General features: G+C 44.1%; 1 protein-coding gene across 2 annotated transcripts in view; it reads left to right on the plus strand.

Moving 5' to 3' along the window:
* The window catches only part of FLT1 (fms related receptor tyrosine kinase 1), a 170,888-nt gene that overhangs the window by 44,169 nt on the left and 113,595 nt on the right, over window positions 1–13,124 (plus strand). For both annotated transcript variants that reach the window (XM_082675546.1, XM_082675545.1), the window contains exons 4-6: window positions 6,350–6,474; window positions 10,157–10,319; window positions 10,427–10,563. In XM_082675546.1, the coding sequence (XP_082531672.1) occupies window positions 6,350–6,474; window positions 10,157–10,319; window positions 10,427–10,563 (425 nt within the window). The remainder of the gene's footprint in view (window positions 1–6,349; window positions 6,475–10,156; window positions 10,320–10,426; window positions 10,564–13,124) is intronic.

Here is a 13,124-nt window from a genome sequence, read left to right on the forward strand (position 1 = left end):
CCATCTGGGCCTGGGTTTTTCTTTGTAGACAGTGTTTTGATTACTAATTTAATCTCTTTACTTATAGGTATATTCAGGTTGTTTCTTGCTGAGCTAGTTTCAGTAGTTTTTGTCTTTCTAGGAACTTGTCCATTTCATCTGGTATCTAATTTATTGGCATGCAATTATACTATTCCTTTATAATGCTTTTTTTTATTTTAGTAATGTTTGTAGTAATATCTACAGTTTCTTTTCTGATTTTATTAGTTTGTCTTTTCTCTTGGCTTGTCTGGCAAAAGGTTTGTCGATTGTGTTCGTCTTTTCAAAAAACTAGCTTTTGGTTTCATGGAATTTTTTCTATTGTTTTTTCTGTTCTCTGGTTTGCTAATTTCCACTCTAATCTTTATTATTATTTCCTCCCTTCTCTTTTCTTTAGGTTTAGGTTGCTGTTCCTTACCTAGAGTTCTAAGGTAGAAGATAGTTATTGACTTGAAATCTCTCTCCTTTTTCAACATAGGCATACCACTGTAAATTTCCCTGTAAACATTGTTTTAGCTCCATCCCATAAGTTTTGGTATGTTGTGTCTTCATTTTCATTCGCAAAGTATTTTCTAATTTTCCTTTTGATTTCTTTTTTGATTCATTAGGTACTTAGGAGTGTGTTATTTAATTTCCAAATATTTGTGAGTTTCTCAAGTTTCTTTCACTTATTTGTTTCTAATTTCATTCCACTGTAGTTAGAGAACATACTTTGTGTTATTTATATCCTTTTAAATTTATTGAAGTTTGTTTTATGACCTAGTATGTAGTTTATCCTGGGGAATGTTCCATGTGCACTTGAGAAGAATGTATGTCCTGCTGTGATGGGTGGAGTGTTCTGTTTATATCTGTTAAGTCTAGTTGGTTATGTGTTGTTCAAGTCCTCTATTTCCTTTTCAATCATCTGTCTAGTTGTTCTGTCCATTATTGAAATCTTCATCTTCTATTGTTGACTTTTCTATTTTCTTCAATTCTGTCAGTTTTTCCTTCATGTATTTTGGCGCTCTGTTAGTTGCATATATATTTATAATTATCATATCTTCCTGCTGGATTGACCCTATCATTATTACAAAATGCCCTCTTTATCTCTAGTAACATACTTTGTTTTAAAGTTTATTTTACATAATATTAGTATAGCTATTTCAGCTTTCTTGTGGTTGCTCCAAAGCTCTTTTTTGAATTCTCAAAAGCTTTGATGGGCAATGAAAGTCAAGAAGAAATTGCCTCCTTTCTTTCTTTCTTTTTTTTTTTTTGGCTCATGTTTCAAATGAACTATTTCACCTGTCAACAAACTCTCCTTGAGCACTAAGAATGGTCCACAACGCAAAGACTTGCGCGTTGTGAAAACTCTCGTGTCCAGGTAGAATCCTTTTCGTGGGATTGGTTAATTAGTTTCTTATCTTCTTCGCTTCGTCCTCAGTAAATTAAAATCACATCCTCCTTGAAAATAACTAGGAGTCCTTCTGACCAGGACTTATAGGTAAGGAAAATGAAATTAAAGGGAACGCAAATCAAGAAAAAGTTTATGAACATCATGGGAATGAACAAGTGCTAGGAAGCAAGATGTTTACTCCCGAACTTCTCTTCAAGTCTGAAAAGCTCCCTCAAATCCTTGGGTCATTCACTTGCTCCAAACCCAGTAGAAGAACTCCCAGGCGATGCCATTGGGGAATGGAGTGGCATGAGGATGGCATTGCTGGGGCCTCTGTGTCTGCGTGCCCTGATGTGCCAGAGTGATTACAGATTTTAAAAGGAAAAAACACGTAATACCATCCTGAACAAGGATCCCTGTTTGATCTTTCCCTATGTCCTAGCCTGCTTGTTGTCCTGAAGGATGACAGCCCAGCTACTCCCACTGGATGAGAAAACCTCATATTCTGTGCCAGTTTCCTGTCACTGCTTTGAGTTCTAAGAGTTCAGAGAGGGGTGGGTGGCATGACCTCCCCGTCGCTGGTGTTGGCATGAGTCCCTGGTGACAGTGTGTCTGCACCGCGGGTACACCAGCAATCTCTGGAGCAGCTCTTCCTCACTCTTTCGACAGCCAGCCAATTTGGTCTCAGGAAACCACTCTGCAGCGCTGGCTGGGTTTGGAAGTCATTTTTAATTCTGTGACAAAGACAAATGCGTCCTTTGGGAGTAGTAAGTGGTTTTACTGGTGATATTAATGGAACCTTGACCTCTTCTGTAACTGTGGTCCTACAAAACAAAAAATGTTTGTATTATAATATGTCAGGCAAGTTCATTCTTAGCCCTTCCTTGAAACAAATTGCAGAGGAAATATACTATTAATAAGCCTGGAGAATATTCTGTGTGTGGGTGTGTGGGTGTGGATGTACAGGCATAAGCTCCCTTGCAAACATAGCGGGTTTAAAATGCCGCGATTAACTGTGCTACAGATGATGTGTTTTGAATTGTGCTGGGACGGACACAAATCATTGAAGTTCTGATATTTCTGAACAGTGGGCCCAGTGCTAAAATTGGAATCGGCTTTTAAAGGCCGGTAGCTATCATAAAATTCAAGTGTTTGAGGGATCCAAAGTGAGCAAGGGAAAGACGAAATTCAAAGGCACGTTGCATTAGCCGCTTCTGTTTTCATTTGGGGTTGGCATTCATGGGCCTAAAAATGACTGCACTGAGGTCTCCTGTTTCCTGCAGGAACTTTTTATGCCAGTGTCCTTTGTTGAAAATAGTTGCTTAAGGAGACAGTAAATTAAATGTGAAGGATTTACCGTTTGGTTACGTGAATTAAACCATTTCCTGGTGTTTGTGTTTACCTTGGGACTCACAAAGGAGACAAAAATATAGACTCACAGGAGGAAGGAAAGGAATGATCAAATCCCAATAGTCCCTGCCTGGATGTCTAGCTCAGCAATTTTATTCAGGGGAGGAATTTCGTGCTGATAAGTGAATCTTTGTCTCTGTATAATTAACTTTTCCTCTCTCCAGATGCTACACCCACTGAGCCTTCCTAATAGACCTGTAACTACAAATGTGGTAGTTAATGCCTCCTTCTAGTATAGTGGGCAAAACCGAATTAAATCAGGTACAAAGTGTATAGTTTTCCTCAAGTAAAACTGGATGGTGCTTTAGAATTTGAGACTTAAATGCAATAATTTAAAGTCTTATTATAAAATAATATATGAGCATTCTAGAAAATCTGACAAATACAGAAGGTAAATAAGAAAATAATAACGACCCGTAGCACTCAAAGATAATCATTGCTGACATTTTAGTGTATTCACTTTGCCTTTTTTCTATGCCATTATATGAATATAGATTTGTACTTTTTATAGTTTAGATCATAAGTATGATTTAGGATTTCCATATATCCTAACTGCCCTCTCTCCTTAAGTTCAAATCTCTCATAAGAAGAAGAAAATTAACGGCTAACACATACATAGCATTGTACTCTCTGCCAGGTAAAATTCTAAGCACTTTACACGTATGAATTCATGTCAGCCTCATAGTAACCCTTTGAGGCAGATGTTACAAATGGGGCACAGAGGGTAAAACGGTTTTCCCACAGTCTCACAGCTAGGAAGGGACAGAGCCAGGATTTGAACCCCGGCTGTAAAGTGTGTGCTTTTTTTTTTTTTTTTTGGCCACACTTTGCGGCTTTCCCGGACCAGGGATTGAACCCGCGCCCTCAGCAGCAGTGAAAGCACAGAGTCCTAACCACTGGACCGCCAGGGAATTCTCCAAAATGTGTGCTCTTAACCAAGATCTGTTGCCTCCCCGCCACCCATCCAGCCCGACTCTGAGCCTCATGCTGGGCCCGTCCCAAAGCCTGCCCCCACCCAGCCCTGTCCCTCGGTGAGCGACCTCTCAGAATTCCTCCAACACTGGGTAGTGTGACATAGCACATGGGAACTGAGACAATCATCCTATCTCTGAAAGACAATTGCCAAGAAGGCCCTTCCTATGATGGGGAGAGGCGGGCCCGGTGATGAGGGGATGGGGGCAGGGAAGGAGCCCTGGGCTGGCGCTCAGGAGAAACTGGCCTCTGGGCCTGGCTCTGTTCACAGCGAGACAAGGCACTATACCTGTTTAGGCCTCTGTTTTCTCATCTGTAAAGTGACAGGGTTGGAGAGCAATTCATTCATGTGTTCATTCATTCACTTAATACACACGAGGCAGAGATGAATATGGTCTGTTTCCTCTCCTAGGAATTCATCATCCCGTGTGTAGCCAGAGAAGAAGTGTTATAAGTGCTCTAAGAGGAGAGTCCTGGGGACGTTGACAAAGCCGCTGAGATGGGCTGGGGCGGAGAGGGTAGAAGCAGGAAGGGCTGGCCCAGCGAGGCTTCCCAGAGGACCAGTAGGGATCTGTGTCTCAGGGCATCCGTCTCTCTAGGGCCCCCTCTAGTGTATGTCACACTCTCTCACCTTCAGCAGGCTACAGCATTGTCACTTTTTTTTTGGGGGGGGAGGGTTTAAAACTACAAATCTTTATTGTCTCACATTCTAGAAACTCAAGATGGCAGCAGGGCCGTGCTCACTCTGAAGCCCGTAGGGGATCCTTCTTTGGCTCTCCTTACCTTCGGGGGGTGGCGATCCTTGGCAGCCGGCGATCCTTGACCTGCAGCTGCATCGCTCCACTTCTGCTTTGTCCCCACGTGGCATTCTCCCCGTGTGCCTGTCCTCACATGGCCATCTTCTTATATGGACACCAGGCAGATTGGATTAGGGGCCCACCCTACTTAACTGAAGTAATTCTATTGGCAGTGACCCTATTTGACCCAAATGAGGTCACATTCTGAAGTACTGGTGTGTGGGGGGGTAGAACATATCATTTTGGGGGTGGGGACAAAGTTCAATCCATAACCATGTCTGCAGCCCCCATTTAGTCCAGGCAGCCGTGGTCTCCTTCATACTCTTGTTTTTCTCCACTTCGTCCTCCATTCAGCATCCAGGATGAGCTTCCTAGACCATAGCAAGCAGGGGAGGGTCCAGACAGAGAGTCCTCACAGGATTTCTTTCCATCTGGGCATAGAAGACTGGAGCCAGGGGAGAAGCGGAGAGCACAGTATCTCCTGAAGAGATCGTTGTCAGTGGAGTCCCAAGGGCAAGGGCACAGTGCACCGTGAGAATGTTTCTGGAAGGATGCTCATTCCGGTCTCCAGAGGTATCGCAGGGAAGCCGCTCGGGTGGTCCTGAGACTGGCAAAATTCTGTCGACTGAAAACAAATGCACAACGTGAGAGCTGTGAATTAAGTTTCATCTGGGGCAAAAATGAAGACTATAGCCCGGGGTCAGCATTTCAGGTAGCTCTGAGAAACAGCTCCGAAGAGATAGGGGAGAAGGTCGGTGTATATGTGATTTCGGTGTGAAGAGGGAGTACATGCGATCAAGCGCATATTTTTGGCAGAAGGTTTCTGCTAGTCACGAGGAGCAGGCGTCACCTTGAAGGATTTTAGTGCTTTTCTAGATACAAGGAGATGCAAAAATTGGGCTCCTAAAATATCTAACTATCTGAAGACCTGTTCTGCCAGTTTTTCCCAGAGCACGGAGCGCCTCATTCCTGATCTCCACCCTGAACTCCTTTCAGGGGGTGTTGAGGTTCAGCAGCTGCGGCGGCTCATGATTCAATCCTTGTAAAGGTAGACGGCAAGTGCCAATTATCTGTAGTTGGCAATGCCATACTTTGAAGGGTGGTCTCTCGGTGATGAGGTAAAGCCCTTTCCAGACCTCTTTGTGTCACTTCCGCCTGCTTTGCTGTTAGTAGATGTGCAGTGCAGGCTAAACAAACGGATGTCACATACATGTGAAATAAATGCGGTATTCGCACTGCTTCTCCTGCCTTTAGCCCGCCCCCTACCCCGAAGTAGCTGGGACCTTCTCATCTTATTAGGCTGCCATTAAGCTCTAGAAAACGGCGAAGGCATGTGCTTCTGTCATTCAAATGCTAATCCTCTCTCCAACTTGACACCTCAGCTTGCCGCTATCCGCCGTCATCTGTGCTCCAAAGACAGAGGACCCTTGTACCCGCCCCCTCTGACTTCTTACAAAGGCTCTGGAGGGCGCTTCCTGAGGCACTTAGCATAGCTGTGGAAAGAAGTTTATGCAGAATATTCACCTTTACTGTTCCCCCCACCCCCCAGGTCACAATTGCAAAGTAGGGCATCAGGGCTCCCTGACGGAAGGCTAAGACCTGAATAAGGAATTCGGTTTTCTTAGAGAAACAGAAACACCAGATTCCGAGAGAAGAACGTGGATTTATGGGTTACACGAAAGGAGAATGATGTAACTGGTGGTGCCCGTGCTGCCTCGCCAGCTGCAGTGTCTGCGTGTTCCTAATACGATCGTTTATGTATTTTCATTTTCTTGTTCAGATACAGGTAGACCTTTCTTAGAGATGCACAGTGAAATCCCGGAAATTGTAAATATGACCGAAGGAAAGGAGGTCGTCATCCCCTGCCGGGTTACATCACCCAACATCACTGTTACTTTAAAAAAGGTAAAAATGAGTAGTGCTACTCTCACAAGCCTTTTACTGCAAGTGAATTTTGAGTTGTTTTCTCTCTCTGGAATAGTTATCTTAGAGACAGGTGGGCTTTCTCGGCGGACTTTTCTGTAACGGCTTTTTACTATGTAAGTGTTAGGCGTTATCCCCCTGCGTGTACTTACATGGACTAAAAGGATAATGTCTTGAGTGTAAATCTACGTGAATAATGAAAGAACTACAATCGTGACCATTTTTATGTATTGCCACAAATTTGAATGTCTGTACGTGTCAGGAAAACCAATTCTATTGTGTGTACGAATCACTAATGCAGGTTTTTGCTGAAGGAAGAACTGTCAGGCAGGGTACCTGACTCGCCAGGCATTTAAGAACTCTTGCTTCGGTTTGAGTTGGGCTGGTCCTTGTAACAAAAGGCTTATCTTCCGACGGGCATCCAAATTTAACCTCTTAGGGGGAAAAAAAAAAGCTATAAATGAGATTTTTCTTCATATTATGTTGTGAATTGTGCATGTAGAGAAGGAAAAAGATTCGGAGTAAAATGTAATAAAGACAAAAGCCCTAAAATGTGACATGCCAGCTGCAGTAACTTTAGGCGTGTGCTGAGTCTGAGAGTTGGATAAAAACTTCCCACGTGGAAAACTCTAGTGGCTCCTGAGAGCTTAGAGCTTTCAGAGGAAAAGTGTAGGCTGTCCCAAGGCAGCACCGAGCGCTGCCCATCACGTAGAGGTAGTGTGTCTCCCTGTCTTCTCCCCTTGCATTCACTCCCCCAAGTTGTTGATTTAAATCTTCAATGTAGTCCATCAGTGACAGGTCTCGGCTCCCATGACAACTGGGTATCATCGCCAGGAAATATAAAATTGTAGTATGTTGGAGCTGGAAATGCCAGCGGGGTCACACTCACTTGGTGGAAGAAAAAACTAAGGTTCCCAGGGAGTTAGGGACGTCCAGGCCACAGGCCACACTGGGCATTGGAGCCCGTGTCCTGTCTTCTTCCTCCGTGTTCCTGCCATCCTTTGCTCATGGTTTAGTTTGCATAGGAGGAGGGGCAGAGTGGTTCAGAGCAGAGGCTGGGGCCACACCACCTGGATTCTTTCTGCAACCCCCCACCCCCGCCACTACCACTTAACCCGCTGGAAAATGGGCAAGTTATCAGACCTCCCTCCACATCAGTGCCCTCCATGGAGAGATGGGAGAGGTTACAGGGGCACCCACCTCACCTGACTGTTAGGAAGGCTACATGAGGTGCTCGGAGGCCCTCAGGATCACGCCTGGGACAGGTAAGGCCTGTTCAAGGATTAGCTGTTCACGTTACGTATCCAAGAGTTTAATGCCCAATAATCGATTTATTATCGTGACGTTTTCCATAGCCTGCCATTACCCCTCTGAGTCCGAGATGATAATTGGTCTGTGACTGACATGGAACAAACCATGAGGATATGAAACTTCTCTTTTCATGCACACCCCTTGCCTTTTCGCCCTAATGCAGAGCGCTTGTCTGTTTGAGGAACTTTCCCGAATTCCCACCTGCAAACATTTTGGGAGGGAAAGCTTATTTTCTGTGTTTTCCCACCCTGATCTATAATACAAAATAAAAAGGGAGAGAAGCATAACATTCTAACCAGGATTTTGGTTTATCACATATATTTTGAAAATATTCTAACCTATTACACATATATGCTGACATGAAATTGACAGAAGATCGTTCCCTTCCTTTTCTCTTACTGTCCTTTCTCTTCTAACTTGCTGCTCCCGCCTTTTCCTATGCCTGCTTCAGCAGAGCCCCGGTCAGCTAGAGACAAGCCTCCCTGTTCAGCAGTGTCTCCGGACTGCCCATCTGTCTGCCCCTTTATGACACACACCCTGCCACAGCTGATGGGCTTTGTAGTCTTTTGCTATTTTAGCTCTCGTCAGCTAGAAAGAAAGTGACTTTGTCAATGAACTACAACTAGTGGCAGTAACGGATAGAGTAAGAGAAACACTTCAGAGGAAAATTTGATGTATTTTTAAGTTGTGCAGACCAAGTCCATCAGCCAACCTTTCTTGTAGGTTCAGCACGTGCTCGTTTTCACATGTTTTTAAAGCATCCCAGATTTCAATCCCTGACTTATATTTTTCTGAGTTTTTCCTTTAATAGTTTGTACCCAGTCAGAAGGTTCCTTTTCCCCCCCGACGGAATGCAGGGCATTCCTAAGTTTACAGGTAGCATCCTAATTTACTAAAACGTGAAATGCATCCTTTAATTGCTTTCAGTTCTTCATAAACAGGATGCAATTCATGTCAAACCCACGTGACGCTCTGGTAACATACACCAATGCAGACATATTCACTGGGAGAGGCAACCAGTGCTTTTGGAGTAGAAATCTCTGCCATCAGATCACAAATCCCGGTCAGATTCGCTCCTTCCGCAAGCAGTATATCTAAAGGATATTGTGGATAGAGCGATGTAAGGTGTGTGCTTTTTTTTTTTTTTTTTTTTTTTTTTTTTTTTTTTTTTGCGTGGTACGCGGGCCTCTCCCATTGTGGAGCACAGGCTCCGGACGCGCAGGCTCAGCGGCCATGGCTCACGGGCCCAGCCGCTCCGCGGCATGTGGGATCTTCCCAGACCGCGGCACGAACCCATGTCCCCTGCATCGGCAGGTGGACTCGCAACCACCGCGCCACCAGGGAAGCCCAGGTGTGTGCTTTTTTAAAGAAGATAGAAAAGATTTGAAACTTCCTTATGGCAGTTAATTCTATGAATCTTTATAATCTGTTGTGAGAAGGTGATCTGATTTTTTTTTCCCCCTTGTCCAGCTGGGGCTAAAAGCAGTTGTCAGACCACTGCCTCTGGAGTTGGCTGCCAATCTGGCCTCACGGGAATTTGGCTGGGCTGCTCTATGAGACAGTGGCCCTTTACAAAGTCTAATCCCAAGGTAGAAGGTGTAAATTAAGTCCTTGATATATAGGAGAAGGCATAAGCAGAGAATCAAATCGTGGGCTCTTTACTTCTGTTCGGCCTCGCTGTGTTTGGGAATACGTCTAGGAATTTGCGAGCACTTCGTTCATAACTGTCTCTGGCCTCACGTCCGTTTTCGGCTCTCTTCACCGTCAGGAGCCTCTGCTTCTGGGCGCTTCCCTTCCAGGTGCAGAGTCAGTACTCTCAGTCTTCCCCAGAGGGATAACCCCAGTGAGTGCCAAGTTAATGCTATGAATCTTGGGGGACCAGGAATTATGTACAGTCCTTTTAAGACAGCCACCTCTAACAGATCATGCAAAATGAGAGGACAAGGTATGGCTTGTTAAAAGCTCCCGATGATGAGACCAAGAGGATAACCTGGCAGCCCTAACGGAAAAAATCCTAATTAATTTTTCTATTGAGTATCAGGCCAGTTTATTACAGAGATTCCCAGAGGCCAAAGAGATACGGGCACTCCCGCTAGAATTCTGACATGACCACTAGGTCTACCCTAGGGGGGTGCAGCTTCTTGCTAAGACTAATAACAAACTATCCTGCTTGTCATAGTTAATGTATCGTTTCCTACATGCAAAGAAAACTAAAGAACCAATTATGACAACCTGGAGTTTTTGCCTGCACTATTCTCATTTGCGGTAAAAATTACATTTTCACAAACTATGAGGGAATCTCTTACCACAGCGCTAATACGATTTTGTGAAAGCATGTTTCTTCTTTTTCCAGTTTCCATTTGATACTCTGATCCCTGATGGAAAAAGAATAACGTGGGACAGTAGGAAGGGCTTTATAATATCAAATGCAACATACAAAGAAATAGGGCTTCTGACCTGTGAAACAACAGTCAACGGACATGAGTACAAGACAAACTATCTCACACTTCGACAAAGTAAGTGATGTTCCGAAAGCATGAGCATAAGCCGGAATACTCAAGGGTTTATCTGCTTAATGAAACGTTGATTTTTTTTTTAAAACTGTGACTTCTTATGCTTGCAGCCAACACAATCACAGACGTCCAAATCAGCACGCCAAGGCCAGTCAGATTACTTAGAGGTCATGCTCTCACCCTCAACTGCACGGCCACCACTCCCTTGAACACAAGAGTTCAGATGACCTGGAGTTACCCCGGGGAAGTGAGTGACCTACTTTTCTATTTCTTCTATAGGACAGTATTTAGTTCTAGCAAGTGAAATGCTAAACTGAGTTTTTGAAGTGGGAGAAAGCGGAATATTCTGACTCCTGGCAGTTCAAGTCGATAAAGAAGCTGTGGGTTTGGTTTGGGTGCTTCCCTTGCCTGACATTTCATGAGTGTGATAGGCAGAGATACGGTCTTTTGATGTCTGGAGGTTTTGTTTTGAAGTGTATAGGCTGGTATTTCTATTGCATGATTCTGGGTGGAAAAGGGGATTGTTTCATCCTTGGAAATGATTCTCTAGGATTTAGAGATGAGAGAGAAATTTATCAGTACATGCCAGGCAGGGACTATCTTTTGTAAAAACAACAACAAAAAGTTGTCGTCTCGGCGCATTAATTTAAGAGACTGGCAGACACGCAGGCACCTGATTGGAGCATGTTTGGAAAAGATAATACAACCCAGCCATCCAATATTCCACTTGTTAAGTGACAAAGGAGCAATTCTGCCCTTCAGAAAAATGAGAAGAATGAAGGCTGAGTTGTGTTCCCATTCAAATTAAACATCCTTGCAAACAATCATTGTTTTAAAAACGTATAGGCGGGGAATCTCTGATAAACTGTTAAGAAACATCTGAAAGTGGTTCCAGCCCCATTTCTTGTATGTCTATGTGATTCATGTGGCATATCCCAGGTAAATCACTTGTTACGTCATTCAGACGGCCCAGTCACGAAGTTAGCTTATGATTAAATTATGCATGTATAATTAAGATTAATGCATCAGTCCCGAGCTTTTTTTTTTTTAATTGAGGTATAGTTGATTTACAATGTTATCCTCGTTTCAGGTGTACAACATAGTGATTCAAAATTTTTATAGATTATACTCTATTTACAGGTATTAGAAAATATTGGGCTCTATTCCCTGTGCTGTACAATATATACGTTTCTTGCTATGAAAACAGAATAACTTAGCAACAAAACGGTACCACAAGTGCCCTGTAGGGACACATTGACTCATCAGTCATAAGGTATTTTCTAGAAAATGGTATTGTTTCATTGAAATAAAAATGGTACGACTTGTATATTATTGTAGCAATAAATTATTCTGGGTTTTGATGGAAATCATATACTCAATACGAGGAACGAGGGAAGAAACGTGTACCCTGTCAGTGTTGCTGCTGTAAGTGAGAGTATGGTAGTACATCTGCTGAATGCCCATAACCTTCGAAAATGGTGCTGTCCAGTGGAACTTGCTGTGATGGAAGTGGTCTGAAACGCTAACCACTAGCCACCTATGCCTAATAGCACGTGGAATGTGGCTTGCGGGACTGAGGAGCCGAATTTTACATTTTGTTTCATTTTAATTTAAATAGCCACACGTGGCTGCTGGACGGTGCTGATGACCCTGTTCTGAAACCCAGGGGCAGTTTTAGGGTACCAGGGCAGAAACAATACCAATGTTACTCGAACTCGAGAAAGGAAAGCCTTCTCAAAGGGAGAAGGGAGAAGTGATACCGACGTGAACAGAGTTGCCGATGGTCCCTCAGTCTTTCATGCAGGGCACAGAGTCTCTGTTTTTTTTTGTTTTTTGTTTTTTTGTTTTGTTTTTGCGGTACGTGGGCCTCTCACTGCTGTGGCCTCTCCCGTTGCGGAGCACAGGCTCCAGACGCGCAGGCCCAGTCGCTCCGCGGCACGTGGGATCCTCCCGGACCGGGGCACGAACCCGCGTCCCCCGCATAGGCAGGCGGACTCCCAACCACTGCGCCACCAGGGAAGCCCAGAATCTCTGATTTTTGATTGCTATGATCGATGTCTTCTCTGTGGTCGCTGCTGAGAATGGAGAAAATGGCATAACGTGTGTCTGTTCCAACAGGGCAGTAGAAGGACAGGTGGGTAGAATTCATCCAGCGTGGCACACAGGAGAGCTAAGTTCAAGACCCAGAGATTAGTTTGACCAGCTTCCAAAGTCTTTTTCCATGCCTCCTCACAGGGACGAACTGAGAGGAGGAAATAACATATTATGTGTTATAAAATGCAATGCTTAAAAAAAAAAAAAAGAAAGAAAAGAAAGGAAGGAACAATGAAAGGAAAAAGCACAGTGACCTCATCTTCGCAAAGCCAGGAGTGGGTCATTGTGGCCAGTTTATACCGCTGAGCCTGACGCCTGCAAACATAGGACGGCACCCCCCCCCCGCAGATCGCTGGCTAAACTTGTTGATGGCTTTGCAGGCCCCCAGACCCATTTCGTGGTATTTAGCAGATATTGGCAAGCCTTGCGCAAATCGGGAAATAATGAAACTAGGATCATTACGCCTTAATAGGTGTAGCCAGGATTCATAATCTTTCCCTTCATTTCTAAAAGGAAGCAAAAGAAAACTCACGTGGTGATGTATTAAGAGAAACCCTGTGATTAATCCAGATACTAATCATGGCCCGAGTCTGTGTGGGATACCACTGCCTAGAGAACAGGTTACTGGTTAGAGAGGGAGGTGCTAGAGGGAAGAGTTAGATTTGTACTCAGAAGACCCAAGTTCCCAGGCTACACTGGCCAGTGTTTCTGATG

The sequence above is a fragment of the Grampus griseus genome (assembly GCF_964374135.1).
Source record: "Grampus griseus genome assembly, chromosome: 18".
In the NCBI taxonomy this organism is placed as follows: Eukaryota; Metazoa; Chordata; class Mammalia; order Artiodactyla; family Delphinidae; genus Grampus; species Grampus griseus.